The sequence below is a fragment of the Balaenoptera ricei genome, chromosome 8 (assembly GCF_028023285.1).
Source record: "Balaenoptera ricei isolate mBalRic1 chromosome 8, mBalRic1.hap2, whole genome shotgun sequence".
NCBI lineage: Eukaryota > Metazoa > Chordata > Mammalia > Artiodactyla > Balaenopteridae > Balaenoptera > Balaenoptera ricei.
Window position 1 is genome coordinate 62,681,620 of NC_082646.1, and position 19,034 is coordinate 62,700,653.

General features: G+C 45.2%; 1 protein-coding gene across 3 annotated transcripts in view; it reads left to right on the forward strand.

The window, feature by feature from the left end:
• CLPB (ClpB family mitochondrial disaggregase) overlaps positions 1–19,034 on the forward strand; it is a 145,079-nt gene that overhangs the window by 65,439 nt on the left and 60,606 nt on the right. For all 3 annotated transcript variants that reach the window (XM_059930874.1, XM_059930875.1, XM_059930876.1), the window contains exon 5: positions 11,270–11,398. In XM_059930874.1, the coding sequence (XP_059786857.1) occupies positions 11,270–11,398 (129 nt within the window). The remainder of the gene's footprint in view (positions 1–11,269; positions 11,399–19,034) is intronic.

A 19,034-nucleotide genomic window follows, 5' to 3' on the forward strand; every position in this document is an offset into this window, starting at 1 on the left:
AGTTTGGCCAACTAAGTAGCATAGCTGGCTGAGAAGCAGAGAGGTCAGACTCCTTCCTCTTGTTGCCAGCCCTGCCCAGAGGATCCCTGGACCTGAAAGAATACTGCTTTGGTTAGGATCAGGGTGGGGGCAGGGGAGTAGGAGAAGGTGAGATCAGGGTAATTATAGGACAGATCAAAGGGACTCTAGATACCTGTGAGCATGTTATTCCCCTGAGAGTTAGGAGAGATGGGAAGTAGTGGAAGTTCAAACAGAGTGTTGATGGGTCTGTAGATAACAGAGTAAAAGATAACAGAACAGGTAATAGATTGATTCTTAAGAGTTTGCCCAGCTCTTTGATTTTGATGGTGTGCAGGTGAGACATGGGCTCTGGAAAGCTCTACCTGGGTCTGTGGTCAGAGGAGGGTCCTGGGCCAGAGAGGATGCCACACTGACTGTCTAGGGCCACAGGCAGGGTGAACAACCTATCGTCTTAAGGTTCCAGGCCAACCTTCCTGCTCTTCCACTTCTCTTTCTTGGAGTGAGAGAAGATGGACTTGGGATCCCAATGGGAAGGCTGCCCTTGATGTGTCTCCAGTAGAGTTAAGTGCTAGCCCAGTCTTCTCTTTAATTCATCAAACCTTTCTGAGCTCCTACTACACTATGATAAGGTATAATAAGGTGAGCCAGGGTCCTGTTCTTAAGGAGAAACCTTCCAGTCTATGGACAGAGAGCATGGTGTTTGTGAGAACCATTTTTAAGCAGGGTCTAACCCTCCAGCCATAGGCCAGCCTAGATGACCGTTCTCTACACGAAGGTTAAAGAGATCTATAAGACACAGTATCTGTCCTTCAAGAACCTGTTTTCTGCTTGGAGAGACAAGCGTAACATCCATTCACTAAAGAAGTATTTATGGAACACCTGCGATGCTCAAGAGTGTATGCATGAAGCAATCTGAGAACACAAAAGACTATGTAAGAGAAAATGTTAACTAATTTGATGTGGACTAGACAGTACTAGAATGCAGAGAGGAAAGGGAGATCAGTGAAAATCAGACTTCTTGAGTTGTAAAGAATGGGTAAAACATAGATAAATAAAAGGAAGAAATAGTGAAGCCATGATATCACATAGAGAAGAGAGTAAAAGCCTTGGAGTTGAACGGACTAGCTCAGTCATTGACTACCAGTATGACCTGAAACAAGCTACATAACCTCTCTAAGTGCCAGCTGCTTCATTTAGTAAATAAGAATAATAATAGTAACAACCCCATATGATTCTTTCAAGGAAAATAATTATAAAGTTCCTTGCACAGTACCTGGCACATAGTAAGTGCTCAGTAAATGGAGGCCATTATTTTCTTATTACTTCAAGAGTTTTATATATATATATTTTTTATATATAATATATATTATATATTTATATATATGTATTATATTAATATGCATATAAATATATTTTTAAATATATTTTTTAATTTTTTGCTGTACTGCACGGCATGTGAGATCATAGTTCCTGAACCAGGGATCGAATCCATGTCCCCTGCAGTAGAAGCACAGCGTCTTAACCACTGGACCCCCAGGGAAGTCCCCCAAGAGTTATATATTTATGTAAGACTCATAGTCCTGGGATATTAGCCTTCAGAACTCACCTGTGACCCTTCACTGAGTATGAAATGGGCTCCCTTCAATGAGCCTGACGTATTCTTCAGTGTTAGTGTAAGAGGTGATTCTGGCCATGGTTAGAGTGGCATCAAGAAGAGGAAAGGGCACAATAATAAATTTATTACCATTTATTGCATCCTTACTACATGCCAGGCAATGTGCTCAGTTCTTTACATTTTTTAATGTAATAGTTTTATTGAGATTTAATTTACATACTATACAGTTTACTCATTTAAAGTGCATAATTCAGTGGTTTATAGTATATTCACAAGATTTGTGCCACCATCACCACAATCAATTTTAGAACATTTTCACCACCCCATAAAGAAACCCCATACCCATTATCAATCATTCTCCACGTCTCTCAACTCTCCCTAGCTCTAGACAACCACTAATCTACTTTCTGTTTCCATAGGTTTGCCCATTCTGGACACTTCATGTAAATGGAATCATACAATATGTGATCTTTTGTGGCTGAATTCTTTTTGACTTAGCATGTTTTCAGGGTTCATTCAAGTTGTAGCATGTATCAATACTTCATTCCTTTTTCTTAGCTGAATAATATTCCATTAATGGCTATACTACATTTAGTTTATCTGTTCATCAATTGAGAGTCATTTCGGTTGTTTCGACTTTTGCTATCATGAATAATGCCGCTGTGAATGTTTGTGTACAAGTTTTTGTGTGAACATAATGTTTTCAGTTTTCTTGGGTTTATATCTAGGAATAGAATTGCTGGGTCATATAGTAACTCTATGTTTAACCTTTTGAGGAACTACCAGACTGTTTTCCAAAGAGGCTGCATCATTTTACATTCCCACCAGCCATGTATGAGGGTTCCAGGTTCTCTGCATCCTCACCAACACTTATTATTGCCTGTCTTTTTCACTTTAGCCATCCTAGTGGATGTGAAGTGGTATCTCATTGTGGTTTTGATTTGCATTTGATGGCTAATGATGTTGAGCATCTTTTCATGTGCTTTTAGGCCATTGTGTGTCTTCTTTGGAGAAATATCTACTCAGATTCTTTGTCCATTTTTTAATTGGATTTGCCATTGAATCTTGTGAGATAGGTGATGATATCTATCTTGCAGATGAGAAAACAGATTCTCAGAGATGTTAATTTGATCAAAGTCATACAGTGAGTTTTGCTTACCAGTCTGACTGGCTCTGACCTTTACCCTCTTCCTAATACACAGTGCTGCCTACTGAGGATTCACGGTAGGGTCACCAGGGTCATCTCATGGAGGGGGGTCTCTCCAGCAGGAAGGGAGGAGTTGGAAGTCTATTTGGAGACATTAGGACCAGGTAGGAGAGCCTCTGAAAGTCAAACAGAGGGATATGGATATATTACAGGTTCCAGGACAGGGGGAGGACATGTTAATTTAAAAATCGCCATTTCCTAGATGCAGCCATTTCCTGTGCCCTTCACTATATCACATCATTTCAATTTTCACAACAACCCGATTCAAAGATATTAATGCTTCCATTTTACCAGTGAGCAATTTGAAACTCAGAGGGATGAAATAATTTTCTAGAGTCACCAGGATTAGAATCCAGGTCTTTCCAGCTCAATATTCTGAACTCTTTCCTTTTAGAGATACTTGGTAAAAGATAGATTCTTTTGATGTTATTTGCAGCATTTATAAGATCTTGAGAGCAGAACCTGTTCATATTGCCATGGCCCAGCCCATGGAAAGTACGTAATACTTTGCTGGATAAACAAGGAAAAAGACTAGGTATATGGTATAGAAGGACCTAATTTCATTTGGATTTTGGCAGGGAGAGGAGGTTTGAGTGAGATATTGGATGTCTCCAGTATCCCAAGACTTGGTGTCCTGGGGACTTTGCTCTAACTTTCTAAACATGGGCCTTGGGAAGAACATTCTGGTGCCTAGACATCCTTGGCTTCCCTAGAGCAGGATCAGGCATTTGGAAGTGGGATGGGTTTGGCCAGCCTTGCATCTTTCTTGTGTTCATGATAAGATTAGAATGGGAAGGACCCTCAGAGACTAGTCCAGTGCTGCTCAGAGTTTTCTGTGAGGAGCAACACAAAGGGCTTTTTCAACTGTGCATTTCCAGGCCCTGCCTATTGAATCTAAATTGCTGAAGCGAGGGGCCAAGAATCAACTGTTTTTTTTTTTTTTCTTGCAAGTTACCCATGTGATTCTGTTGCCACTAAAGTTTTAAGAGCCACTGATGTGAAAAAACTCCTCTACTTTAAAAATAGGGAACCTGGGACATGGAGGGATTGAGATACATATCAAGTTTAGTGAAAGCCATTTTTGAACCCAGTTCAATTTTCTCCTGGTCTGTTGTTCTTGCTGTTCCCCATGCTGCTTAATTCATCAACAAAAACCACTGCCTGCGCATAGCTTTCAGGATAGAGTCCAAACCCCTCTCAGGATCAGGCCTCTGCCTGCCTGGGCAACCTCATGTGTGCCCACTGCTCCACCTGCCTTCACTCAGCATTCCAAGTTTACTGAAGGACTCCCAGTTTCTTGTATGGGCAGGTAATGCAGCCTTCACCCTCTGTCCTTTGCAAACGCCACTTCCTTTCCTGGAACACTCTTCTCCACCTCATCTTCCAGATAGTTTTTCTGGGAGATTCCTCCCCAAGCCACATGACATGTGCCCTGTCTTTGCTGCCATCAGACCGTTTGCGCACATGCCTTTCATAGCACTCACTGTGCTGAGGTGCTCAGTAGTGGTGTGCTCCAGGGCAGGGGGTGAATGAAGGCTCCTGTGTGCTCGTTGCTGAAGCTGCATGAAATACTGAAGTGATGCTGGGTGAGATACATACAGAAAATGTTATGAACTAGTTTCTGTCATCCATGAGGAAATTAGGGAGTCAGAAGGGAAATTTTAACACAAGAAAGTATTACAAGAGCTGTTATAAGACAATCAATAAGTAAGTGGTAAATGGATACACACAATCAACATGATAGGCATCCAGGGCAGAGCAGGGAGGAAAGGACTTCCTAGAAGAGGAGGCCTTGAATTGGGCTTTAAAGAACAGTTAGGATTTGGAGAGGAAGGAGGGTCCTCCAGGCTGTGGAAGGAAATGAAGAGCCTTGCCCTCCTCAGAGATGGTCTCTTGGTGACCCAGCACAGGGAGTCTCCCTCTTGCCCCATCACAAGAGGCAGAGCCGACAGTGCCCGCAGAAGTTGAGGAGGCAGCTTGCTGATGCTGGCAGTAGGAGTAAGGATTTAACGAGGTGGTAGATACACAACACCTTGTGGGGAGGGAGCTGTGAGCCCAGAGGCTTCTTCCTGGAGACTCTTGGTAAGAATTTAGCTTAGTCCCTGAGCTTCAAGCCGGGTCCTCTGATGCTGGGGTATGTGAGACTTGAGCCTGTGGGCACTGGCAGAAGCTGTGCAATATGGAGGATGGAGCCAAGCGGGCTCAGGACCTAGTCCTGGTCCACCACCGATTAGCAATCCAAGTTGGGCAGGCCATCCAACCTCTTTACCTCTGTCTCCTCCTCTGTTCAATAGAATAATATTTGACCTATCTGTCCTAGGTTGACCTGGGGTGAGGAAACAATTGCATTGAAGCGGTCTCTAAACCGTAAAGTGCTGCACAAATGTAAGAGGTTATCCTTGTGTTTGTCAGGTTAGTCCTAAAGGTTCCCTCTCATGGAGACATGCTCACGTTTGTTTGTTTTTTTTTTTAATTTTATTTATTTATTTATTTATTTATTTTTGGCTGTGTTGGGTCTTCGTTTCTGTGCGAGGGCTTTCTCCAGTTGTGGCAAGCGGGGGCCACTCTTCATTGCGGTGCACGGGCCTCTCACTATCGCATGCTCACGTTTTTAAAGGCGCTGCTAGACACTCCATGACATTAGATGGCATAAGTTCCTGGGCGTGGCGGGTAGAGGCTGAGCCTGAGGGAGAGACTTTTAGCTAGGGTTACCTTTCCTCCACACAAGGCAATGATAATAAAGCTTTTGTTATCTGGAGACCACCCATTTTGCCTCACGTGCCTTTTTTCGGTCTCCTCCAATAGTCTTAGCAATATTAGGACAGAAGCCATGTCTGATTCACTTCTGCATCCCCAGTGCCTACCCCAGGGGAGAAAACAGCATTACTAAATGTTTGTGGTAATGTTTTTAAAAATCTATTATCAGATTTTATTCTCATAATACTTAATATTTAGTATTCCTCAAATTATTGCTTGTCATGCCCATTTTACAGATAGAAGAACTTAGTAAGTGGCAGAGCTAAGATTCAGGACTGTGTGACTCCTTTACCTTAAATTACTGTTTCTTATTGTGGGAGGCAGTGGTTTGTTTTTGTTTTGTTTTGTTCTGCAGTTTCAGCAGTGCTGAGTAGTGGCCAGGCTATAGGAAGGGCTTTGGGGACAACTTTCACCTCTGCTAACTCCTTGGCACTGCTAAGTGCAGGGAATCCTGCAGAGTGTACGTCAGGTGCACACCTGCCATGGCACTCAGACTGACCCTGGCCACGGCACCGTGCTATAGACTTTGCAACATCAAAAGGCAGAGGTGGGAGCAGAAGGATGACAAAGTAATGCTTTGTCATTCTTCCTGTGGCCACAAGGGTGAAGGGACAGGAATGACTGGCCTGGAGGGGAAGCAGGAGCCTGAGCCCATCTCCCCGTGTGCTGGAGATAGGCTGGTAGATGTCTTTGGGAAGGGGATGGTTCACTGGCTGAGGACCAGCTGTAAACACCGGGCCTCAAAAGACCACCATGGTGGCCAGCTGGTGAGCCAGCCTTGGATGAGTCACTTTAGCTCTTGTGGGTTTGCTTCTGCTTTCTCTGTGAGAGCAAGTAAGAACATGAGGGTGTATGCTGCACACACCTCCTTTCCACCTTTAGTCTTTTTTTTTTTTTTTTTTTTGGATAGAGAAGAGTATGAGATCTAATGATCTGGGGGTTTCAGCAAGATATCCTGGGTCAGGGCTTCTAAAACTGGGCGATGAGGGGAAAAGAGCTTACTGTTAAGAGCATGAAATGGGCCTAGCTGACCTGGACTGGGTTCTAGCTCCACCGCTGACTGACTGTGGCACACTGCTGAACTTCAGCTTCCCCATCTATAAAATGGGGAGAGTGAACTTCCACCTCACAGGGTCATTCTGAAATAAATAAGTAAATGAAGTGCTTTACAGATTGTTATGCACAGCTCAGTTCCAAAGAGTGTTCCATGGAACACCAGTACTGCAGGATTTTAACAAGGGTTGGGTGGAAAGAGGCCATCAAACATAAAACTGCTGAGTAAATTAAACAGATGGTTCTTACTCAGAACTGTGCCTTTTGGAGGGGAAAAGTGCATGCAGGGTTCCCCAAACCTCTTTTCACAGAGAGAATACACTTTTGGAAGCACAAGACTAGACAGTAAGGATAATAGCCGACATTGACTAAGAGGTACTGTTAGGCCCTGTTCCAAGCCCCTTTACTCACAGTGTCTCATTCAGTCCTTACAATATCCTATGAGAGGGTACTGTTATCATCTCTGCTTACAGGTAAAGAAACTTGGCATGGGGCTTCCCTGGTGGTGCAGTGGTTGAGAATCTGCCTGCCAATGCAGGGGACATGGGTTCAAGCCCTGGTCTGGGAAGATCCCACATGCCGTGGAGCAACTAGACCCGTGAGCAACAATTACTGAGCCTGTGCGTCTGGAGCCTGTGCTCTGCAACGAGAGACTGCGATAATGAGAGGCCCACGCGCCGTGATGAAGAGTGGCCCCCACATGCCACAACTAGAGAAAGCCCTCGCACAGAAACGAAGACCCAACACAGCCATAAATAAATAAATAAATAAATAAACCCAAAGTTTAAAAAAAAAAGAATTACCTCTTTAAAAAAAAAAAAAAGAAACTTGGCATGGAGAGGTTAGGTGAGTTAGCCAAGATTACACAGTCAGTAAATTCAGAACGGGGACCCAAACACAAGTGGTCTGGCTCCAGAGCTCACTTATTTAACAGCTGCACTCTACTTCCTCTACTAAATACTGCTGGCTGGCATTATTATTATTATTCCAAAAACAAGGTAATATTAGGGCCTTATTTATGTATTATGTATGCATTTGCTGATTCAACAAGTATTTGTTAAGCACATGTTTATGGTCAGACACCGTACTGGGCACTGGGATACAACTGTGGCGAAGACAGTCATACTTCCTGTCCTCATTGCGCTTTTGGTCTAGTGGGGAACGTAGTCAAGTAAACATATGATTGCAATGGAGTGGGTAATAAATACCATAATTGGGAGATGCCTGAAGTGCTAGGGAAGCTCTTGGGAGGAGTAACTACCTCAAACTCAGCAAGAATCACTAGAGGAAGTGACTTCTAATCAGAGGCCTAAAAGTGAATTGGAGTTAGTCAGCTGAAGGCATGGGAGAGGGGGAAATGTTCCAGGCTGTGGAATAGTATTTGCAAAAGCCAAAAGGCAAGAAAGAGCATTAGGAAGGGGATGGTAAGTGATGAGACCTCAGAGGGGAGCAGGGACCCTTTTCATGGACATTCCTTATTAGCTGGGCTGTGACACTGCCACTCTGCTGATGTTTGTCCCTGAACCAAATAGCCCAGCTGTGTCCCTTGAGTTCATCTGCTTTTTTATGGTAGGCACCCTGTGTATAGCTCTATCTTGCACTCGTGAAACAGTGTTATAATTTGTCCATTCAGTGGTCTGATTCTCGCATTAGACTGTTAACTTCTAAGAGTCAAGAAGTGTGTCTTATTAGTATATCTCCAGAAGCTACCACCATGCACTGGTGTTCATTAATGATATATTTTGAATGAATGATATATTTTCTTTGTAAAATGGATTATACCCTTCCTGCTTTCTTGAACCAGCTATCACTTTTCTTCAGGTTCATCATTATATCTAGCAGTTAATGTCCTATGTGGCAATTCACTGGTGCCCTAGGGGCTCTTGAGGCACTGTATTCTGTGGCTTCCTCTTTCAGCTTTATATTGTGCTGTTCTTTTCCCTCCTTGCCTGGTCAGCACTTGATTGTAATCAGCGTACTTGATTCTGAAGACTTCTCCCTAGCCTTCTAGTTTGCTTCTTCTAATCTGCAGTGGGCTGGAAACAAGATCCCTTACCATGATTTGATGAGACTGTTCGTGACCAAGAGTTAATCTCCGAGTTAGGTCCTAAAGGGCTCTTATGAGAAAAATGCAGATGCCATTGCACAACGGACTTACACGTTAGCTAATCAGAGGCATTCTTCCTGTTTTCCCTGCTCCAGGAAAGGTCAGATAACACTCCAGGGGTGGGGGTCATCAGTCAGGAGAGCCTCTGACTGGTACAGAGGAGCTGATGGACCATTGATTCACCAGACCACAAGAAAGTGTGGTCTGTTCTCCAGTTACACACTCCAACAACTTCATTTTGACCAAACATTTGAAATGCTTCCACCTAAGCAAGCTTATCCGGTATTAGCTACAAACCTCAGGCTGATCTCTGTTAGGGCAAGTTCCATAGAGAGTGTGCTGGCACCTTCACTTGAGCAGGGAAAGAAGAGGGAGTAGGAGCCAAGGCTGGGACCAGAACATCTGGGCTCTGGGCTCTGATTCCCTCATTTGCAAAATGAGAGTGACAGCATGATAAGATGGGAAAAAAGGGTGAGGACTTAGATTAAACCTGGGTTCTAATCCTCACTTAACCACTTATTAGCTCTATGATCTCTGTGCTTTAGCTTTCATCTATAAAATGGGAATTATAATACCTACTATATAAGGTAGTTAGGAGAATTAAATAGATTGTGTGAAATGACCATGTCAGCCACAGAGTCGAGGAAGGTCAGTAAGTGAAATCTATTAGGATTAGGAAGAGGCATGACAGTCTTCTGGCTTTTGGGACTTTTAATAGCAAGTTCAGTTTTGTAGGAGGGGAAAATGCATAGACTCCATTCCAAGACAGCTTGGAAAAGAATGGTTTCAGAATTGTCTGGTGCTTTTGACTACATAGGCAAGGTTATGAATTACACGCCTTTATCCAGTGGGAGGTAGGAGGAGCCTGCCCTCTGCAGGCCCTGTGCCATGGACTCGGGGAGGAGTGGATACAGGTAGGTAGGACCCAAATTCCTCCTCCAATGAACTAAGCTCAGGAGGGAACATAAGGCAAGAACTCCAATAATTCTGCATGAGGCAGAAAGAAACCCCATCACCTAAGCAGCATAGATATCGTTCCATGGGGGCTCGGTTCCCAACGGAGGGCCCAGAGGTTGGGTATCCTTCCAAATATTGTCTAGACTGGGACCATTTAGGACAACAAGCATAAGTCATGGCTGTCCCAGGTGAACAAGGACATGTGTGGTCACCTAACCTAGAGTGATGCAACTGGTTTTAGGTTCTTTTGTATCAATTTGGAGAGAGAGAGTCACTGATATTAGCACTAGAGTGAGCCTGGGGGTTTTTGGTTCTTTGACACATGAAATGCTTATTCTTCCTACCTTCAAAAACAATGTTCACAGTACATTTATTAAGGGAAAAAAAGCAGATTACAAAATTGCAATATAGTAAATTCCAGTTTTGTAGGATATATATGCAGGTATAGCTATACCTATAGATATAGATGTAGATATAGATATAGATATCAGAGGACATATACCAAAATACTAAATGCAGTTTCTCAAGTTGCAGAGATAATGATGCTTTTTCTTCTTTGTACTTTCAAATTTTTAATGGCTTTTATAAATTTTAAAAGCTCTTTACAAAATATTAAATACTCACTAGATTGTAGACATCTTCAGAGCACAGAGGAGGTATGTTACTGTTCTGCTAAGAACAGCCTCTGACTCTTTCCTGACTTGTCCCATGTCTTTTTTTTTTTTTTTTTTTTTTTTTTTTTTTTTTTTTTTTTGGCTGCGTTTGGTCTTCACTGCCGCGTGTGGGCTTTCTCTAGTTGCAGTGAGCGGGGGCTACTCTTCATTGCGGTGCACGGGCTTCTCATTGCAGTGGCTTCTCCCGTTGCAGAGCACGGGCTCTAGGCGCCCAGGCTTCAGTAGTTGCAGCACGCGGACTCAGTACTTGTGGCTCGCGGGCTCCAGAGCCATGGGCTCAGTAGTTGCGGTGCACGGGCCCAGCTGCTCTGCGGCATGTGTGATCTTCCCGGACCAGGGCTCGAACCCGTGTCCCCTGCATTGGTAGGCGGATTCTTAACCACTGCGCCACCAGGGAAGTCCCTTGTCCCGAGTCTTACCCTAGCCTTCTTTTCTTCACCCGGATAACTTCTCTTCACCTTTCAAGACTGTCATCTTTTGAGATCCTCTCTTCATGCCCAAATTGAGCTAAGCTCCCTTCTGGCTTTCTATATCATCCCGTTATACCTATAATAGCATTTATCTCAAACAATACTGTAACCATCTGTCTACTGTCTGCCTCCTTTGTCAGATTAGGTCAGGGACCATGTCTGATTCATTTCCATGTCCCCAAGTGAATCCTATCAACATAATGGATGTCAGTAAACATTTGTGGATGGGCTCTGTTTTACCTCCTCTTTCCCAGCACAGATGGCCAGGCACATAGTAGGTGCCATTATTTGTTTAGTAAGTAGGTAGATGTGTGAATGAGGGAATTAAAATGCCAAGAGAAAGAAGACGAGGTTGGCAGCTCATGGCATTTGTTGCTAATGGAAGGGTTTGTGTTGCTGTCCCTCTAGTCCTGGTCACCCGAGAGGATGACTTCAACAACCGGCTGAACAACCGTGCCAGCTTCAAGGGCTGCACGGCCCTGCACTATGCTGTCCTTGCCGACGACTACCGCACCGTCAAGGAGCTGCTTGATGGAGGTGAGATCATGGGTGAATGGGGCGGGGGGTGGCAGAGAAAGAGAGTAAGGACTTAGCAACCTCTCTACCCTGGAAATGCCATGCTTCCCCAGAGCCTTGTTACCCTCTTAGAGCTGGAAATGCCTCGAGGGTGCCTGCACTTCATGAGAGTGGCCGTGTGCATGTGTGATTTGCCCTCATGTGGCGGGAGTGCGTTCTTTGCCTGTGATTGTGTGATGTACCGTGCCATCCTGCCTGTCTGCACATGCTCTGAGTTTTCCTGATTGTTGCTCTCCCCCAAAGTGTCCTCTCTTCTCCCCTGTGACCTGTAGAGCAGGGCTGGTGGACCAAGGGGGAGACCCTTCAAATCTCTACTAACCCCAGTCTCAAAGATATCTTCCTTGATCCCACCTCCACCCTAGTCTAAATTAGGCTCCCTCCGTTACTCTGGGTCATGGTACCCTACTCTTTTCTGTCATCGCACTTGTTGCAACCTGGAATTGTTTTTGTGTGTTCAGTAGCCTTTTCTCTAACCTGACTCTGAGCTCCCTGAAAGCAAAGGCGAGAACCATGGCTGATTCATTCCCAGCACCTGGTAAAGTACCTGGCACACAGTAAGCACTCAGTAAATCTTTGTTGAATGATTGAATACCCTTCCTTTAGCGAGCATTGATTTAATTGGAGGGATAATACGTACCATCCCCAGACTCAGGCTAGTCTGGTCCTGTCCAGGCCCGCTACAGAGTTACCTGCCACCCTGCCAGATGCCTCCCACGCAGTCACTTTCCCTCATCCCACTCCAGCCTCTCCTTGGAATAGGGAGGGAAGCATCTTGCCAGGATGTGTGGTGCCCAGGCCCCAGAGTGAGTATGGCATTGACTGCCTGTTTATGCCCTCACTTACACTTCTTAAAGGTTTAGGGACCCTCTCTTGGGCCTGGACACCAGGGTATTCCTTGTCAGTGGTCATTCTTCATAGAACCTGGGAGCTAGAAGGATCCTCAGAAGTCCTCTGGGTTACCCTGATTGCCTGACTTCTCTTCTGGCAGAAACCTCTCCAACAGCTGGCTGGCTGGCATTTCCTTGGATTCTCTCAGGGACTCAGGGAATCCTACTTCTTCCCTAGGAGTCCATTCCATTTTAGTTCTTCTCTGACTGGTTGAAATAGATTCTTTTAAATGAGGTGTGATTTTCTTCTCTGTATCTTCTGCTACCTGTCCTTTGCAGCCAATCACTTTTTCAAAACCCAGTCTTGAAAGAAAGTTCTTTCAGTCCCAGAGCCTTTGCCTCCCTGGCCCAACCTCCCCAGATCATTTTCTAGTCCTTGTCATGTGATTGGACTGGAAGGATTTCCCAATAACCCTCAAATCCTGCCACCTTATATCAGCCCCAGCCACACTCACTTAAGACTCAGGCCTGGCCCATATCCCCAGCCTACAAGGGACCTACCTGCCCCAGAGCAGCCAGAGTGTGCCTTGGTCTGAGGCATGTACATTGTGAGGGGCAGGACTGCTCATGGATGTGGTGACAGCGCCTGGGATGACTGATGCTTTTGGAGCAAGAACTCATTGCTCCCGGAAGCAGAGACTTAGAAAACGTCCCCAAGCAAGATGCTACTCACTTTGTCCTTTGGAAAGCTCTCCGACGAGACATCTGTAGCTAGGAATTGGAGTGTTCACCATGGAGCTTCTCTCTGCCATGCCTTAAAATCAATCAATACCCCCGCTATTGTCCAGTGGTTTACATTCCCTGCTTCCCCTCAGCCCCTAAGCAGACAGGGAATTCACTCTAAAAAGAGTCCTTCTCCCCAGCCTTCCAGATCGAACACCTTTGAAATGAAGAAACACAGGCCTTTTATGAAGCACCCCTCCACCCTCACCCCCCAGGCCAAGGCTGGCCCTTTGAGCCGTTCCAGGGGCATGGTTCTTGCTTGTTGACTTGGAACAGATGCCCTTAGCCCCCACCTTTACAGTTCACCCACCTGCCTTTTTACCCAGAATCCATTTACACCCCCTGCCCTAGCCTCCCAGCCTCAAGGGCCAAAACCATTAACCCACTTATTTCTCCCTTCCTGACCTGAACAAGTGGCCGTCACTCAGGGCCTGCAGGCTTGCCAACTTCTGACCTCCCTCCCCCCTTGACCTCTCTTGGTCTGCCTGTGTGTGTGACCAGCCAACCGAGAGGCAGGATCCTGCTCCCTTGTCCTAGGGGCTCTTGCCAGTGACATTTCCAAAGTTTTCTGACCTCAGCTGACCTCCTCCAGAAGGTTTCAGGGAAGGCAGGCCCTGAGTGCTTACTGTGTGCCTTAAAAGAGGCCCAGCTTTTTTAGCCTATATTTGCCACCGGCTTTGCTACAGCGCCTTAGAGGCTTTCTCTGTGAGATCCAAGGCAGGTTTAGACACAGGGCCAGCGTGTACTCACGAGGTCAACACCGAACCCTTGTCGCTGAAATTGCTTAGTCCACAGGGATTTAGGGCCCCCAGATCTTAGAGGGTTAGAGCTAGAGGGGACAGCCGCGCTTGCCCTCTGATCAGCAGTCCCCACGTGAGAGCTGGGGGGAGGTCCAGGCAGCAGCATGAGTCTGGTAATGTGGGAAGTTCTCTGACCTCTTAAGAGGCAGCATGGAGTAATAAAAAGGACTTTAGGCTTCAGAGTCAGACCAACCTGGGTTTGAATCCCAGCTTCCCCAGCTACTAGCTCTGTTGGCTTGGACGTGTTACTTTAACTCTCTAAGCCTCAGTTTTCTTATCTGTAAAGTAACACCTGGGAAATATCACAGTGATTAGTGGGCATGAGGATTAGTGATGACATCTATAAAAGCTCCTAGTACAGGTAGGTGCTCCACGATTGTATAAAGAAATCAAACTCTCACCTGGCAGCTGTAATCCCCTTCCTCCCCCATGAAACCTGTACTCCTACCTAACGGCTTCTTAATTCTGTTTCTGCCCACAACTTCCCCACCTTGCCTAAAACACCATCATGTTCCCTCTCTTCTCAGCTAGATCCTCAGACTCTTCAAGGATCTACCTCTAAGGAAGCCTCTCCAGGTGGTCTGGTCTACTCTGATAGCACCGCCTCTGAACTCTTCAGTGTTGGGCTGGGTGCTTAGCACAGAAAGGCCCTTCTTCATCTTCGGGAGACCCTGTAACATAGTGAAAAGAACACAGTCTTGGGGATCAGACAGACCTGTAGTGTGTCTGATCTCAGCTCTGTAGTGTGACTCTGGGTAAGCCAGTTGCCATCTTTGAGACCATGGACCTCAGGGCATCCTAAGATGGATCTGGCAAACTGTCCCTGACCCTGAGAGAGGCTCAGACTGGTAGAGGAGACAGACATGGAAACAGGCAGTGACAGCAGGCAGGTGCTCCAGCAGGGTCCTGGACAATGGGCTGTGGGGATACCGAGGAGGAAATACCTGCTTCTGCCTGGTGAGCAGGGAAGTGGAATCAGTCACAGAAAGCTTCCCAGAGGATGGCGTGCTTCAGCCTTATCAGGGAGAGTAATAGGAGTTTGCCAGATGGATTTCTGTGGAAGAGTTCTGAGTTCAGTAGTGCCAGTTTTCTACCCCCAGCCTCCACAGAAAAGTGGGTGCACTGGCTTCTGTGGTTTTCATCGCTGAAGATGCTGCTTCTGCCTGGGTTGCTGGCTTATGAGCAGGAAGGCTCTGCTTCAGCACTTGACTGCCAAGTACAAGAAAAGGTTGGAGGAATGAAGGAAGGGCAGGACAACTGAGAAGACAAGTAATTAGAGAAGATGGGGGCCTCCTTCCTCAAGCCCCTGGAGCTGACTCATCCCAGTAGTTCTGAGGCTGCTTAGGTGCTTTTGCAGCTTTTTCCTCCCAGGGATGTGATCCCACTGCCAGATTGATTTTCCTAAAACTTATCTCTTGTCATGCAGCCTTTCTCAACCAGGGTTCCTCTGGAAAATTAAGCTGTAATGTTCTAAGGCGTCTGTTGCACACAAGGAATTAATTTCTCTCCCAGGCATCTAAAGTGGTACGAGTTATGTACCATTCTTGAGAGAATTGAGAAAATCATTACTCAAATAATTTCCCAGTTGTGGTTCAAAGGAGAAACCCCAAGTGAGAAAGACCACAAGGAGGGAGCATAAACTGTGGAGTCAGGATCTGAATACAACCCTGCCCTTAATAGCTGTGTGTCCTGGCTAAGCTGTGACCGCTCTGCAGTTCTCTTTCCTCATATGGAAATGGGAGTGTGCCACCTACCATCTAAGGTTTTGTAGGACTGGGCATGTGTAGGTTCTACAGAGTAAGCACTCTACATATAATATCTGTTATTAACTTGAAAAACACCCAGTGCTCATGTATTTTTTTAAAAAAAGGAATCCTACCCATCCTAATTTGTTAACCTGGTTTTAGAGTTGTTCTAGTCTGACCTTCACTTAACTTTTTTTTCCCACTGCTGCCCTAATACTCCAGGTACAGCGTAACGTCACTTCTGTGTTCCTACCTCAGTGCCTTTACTCATGCAGGTCTTTCTGCCTCTCATTTCCCTTCAAGACTTTGTTTCTCGGCCTAGTGGAATGCTTTCTACCAGCCAATCCGCAGCTCTCATGCCACCTCCCTTCTAAAGTCTTCCCTGTTCCCTGTGATTTGGGTCCAGTCCCCCCTGCTGGACTGAGGTCATTTGAGGGCGAGGGTTATGTCTTACTTTCCCTGCCTCCTTTGCCACAATGCCCTGCACATAGTTTAGTACATATTTGGAAGCGCCGGAATCTCGAGAGCCACTGTAGATTTGGGTGCCACTGGAGATGTGGTGTCTTTGCTTCCTGGCCCACTTGCTCTGAGTGTCATAATATATCTGGCTTTTTAGAGCTTCACGTATGAAGCTATCTTCCTTCTTTTAGTCACAGTGCCCCTGCCTTTTCAGCCACCAGTGCTCATCACCTCAGAAACACTGGGCTTCATGAAACCTAATAGCATCTTCCCCAGGGCTTCCCTTAGCCTCTTTCCTACCTACTTTCTTGCCCTTCCGTGTCCCTCTGTCCAAGTACAGGGCTCAGTTGTCAGTGTTAACCAGCCGTCCTTAAATTCCCAACCATTGCCGCCTGAGGCAAGGAACCTTTCCAGTGCTGATGTCTTCCCTTTAACAGCCTATTATTTTGTTGTTGGGGCTAGAAACTTAGAGCTCCATTTCTTGTTCCACTTCACTGTCTGCCCATCTGGCTGCACTGCCAGATGTTGAGGGGATCGGTTTTGCCCCAGGCTGTCCTCTATGGAAATGTCACCCTCTGTTTCTTGCCAGCAATGCAGGGAAGGGGAATGAGCACTGGGCTGAAGATCAGACCTTCTGGCTCTGCCACCAGCAAACTCTATCTCCTTTAGGCAAAACCTTTCTCCTCCATAGTAAAATAGAGAAATTAGTGTAGCTGAGTCCAAGGACCCCTTCCAGCTCCCGCATATGGTACTATGTAACTCCTCGGCGAGTCTTCGCACTCATTTTTCGAGCACTTATTGAGCATCTCTCCTGTCATAGGCTTCCCCCTAGGCACCTGGGAAATAAAAGATGATCCAGACATGTTCTTTACCCTTAAGGAACTCATAGGTCAGTGAGGAAATCAGACATTTTAGCAAAAAATTGCTATCTGATGTATTAATGGAGATGTATAGAAGGTGCTGATGGATCACAAAGAAAAGACCTTTTAAATCTCTGGCGAGAGCAGGGAAAGCATGGTATAGGAGATGGTGTTTACACTAAGTCTTAAAGGATGCATATGTGAGTTTACCGGGTGGATGAGGAAGAAAGGCAAAGGGAACAGCATGTTCAGAGGTATGGAGTAGAAAGCAGCATACTTTATTCAGTACACGGCAGGTAGTTCAGAAGAGCTGAATTTATGGGGTATGAATTGAAGAATGGAAAGCAGGAACCAATAATGAAGGCCTGTAACATAAGATCTGCTAAGGAAATAGAACTTTATCCTCCAGTGGGAAACCATTAAGATTAAGGGTAGGGAAGGATCAGATTTATGTTTAATGTGAAAGATGGTTTAGAAGTTTCAAAAATGTGTATCAGTAGTTGAATGGATAAATTATGGGCACGCAATGGAATAATAGAATGAATGAATGAACAAATGAACAAACGAACAAATGAACTCTTGCTGTATGCAACAACATGGATGAATCTCAACAAATTAGCATTTCTGGACACAAGCCAGACATGGAAGAGTACTAACTATATGACTGGACTGATATATAAAGTTCAAAGTAGACAAATCACCCAGCGTGTAAGAAGTCAGGATGGTGGTTACTCTCAAGAGGGTAGGTAGTGACTGGGGAAGGGCACATGAGGGCTTCAGAGGTGCATAATGTTCTGCTTCTTTATCTAGGTGCTGGTTATGCATCCACCTTGTGAAAATTCTTTGAGCTGTATCCTTATGCCTTTTTTGTACTTTCCTTGTATATATGTTATACTTGAAAGAAAGATTAAAGAAAATAGGGGAAAAATATATTAGGAGGGGCATGATTGGAGAAAGGGAAAATATTTCATTTGAAAGCTATTTTAATTGTCTAGGTGAGACCTACAGCAAGGCAGTTGCAGTGGGAAAGGAGAGAAAAATTGATCCCAGAAAGATTTAGGAGTAGAATCATTAGGATCAGATGGTGAGAAAGAAGGAGTAGTCAAGATCAGGTCCAGATTCTGGACTGGATGGCCGAGTAGAGGGTATGTGCTTGTACTGAGGTAAGGAATACTGGAAGGAGGTATGGGAGGATGGGATGTGCAGAGGAATGACCAGTTCTGCTTTGAATATTTTCTTCCTCCCTCCTTCCCACTTTTAGATTCCATGGTCCAGTGTTCTAACTATTCCCTTGCTTCTCTCTCCCTTCTTTGTAATCACCTGATGAAACACTAGCCCTAGTTAAACCCAATTTCTTTTTACTTCATGTCTGTATCTGAAGAGCTGAATACTGCTGGAGAAAAAAATATCACACAACCATGCTAACTTGACTCACTTTACACTTATGTCCGTGAATTTCAGACACTCAGTACTGCCACCACCCCGCCACACTTCTTGAGTAAAATCACAGTCTTGTTCTGGATCACGACCACTTTTATATACCTTCTTTCTCCTCAAACCTCTAGCACTCTCCTTTCCCAGCTCCCAAACTAATGATCTCACTTCACACTTCATAGAGAAAATAAATTGCAGTCATAAGGAAACTACCTTATCTTCCCACCACCACTTCCACCAGCCTACCTGCACCTATACTCCTGTATGCTGCCTTCCTTCTCTGCAATGGAAGAAGTTCCTAAGATCACCTCTGCTTTTGGTCTCAGGCTCCTATTTCCTCTCTCTTTCTCAAATTACTTTGCTCCTCCGGTGATCCCCTGTCTTTCCTACATTATCCTTTTTCTCCTCTCTGCTGGCTCATTCCCATTAGCATAAAAACATGCCTTAATGTCACCCATCTTAAACAACAAAGCAAACTAAAAACTTCCCTTGACCCCCATATCTACCACCAGCTGCCACCTCATTTCTCTGCATCCCTTCATGGTTAAAAGTCCTCAAAAAGAAATGATAGCTAACCACTTAATTCACTTCCCCAGCTTCAGTTCTTTCCTCAGTCTCAGTGTCATCATGGCCAAAATATACTTCTGTTTTTCTCCCAAAATTGGTATCCCCCAAGTCTTCTCCATCTC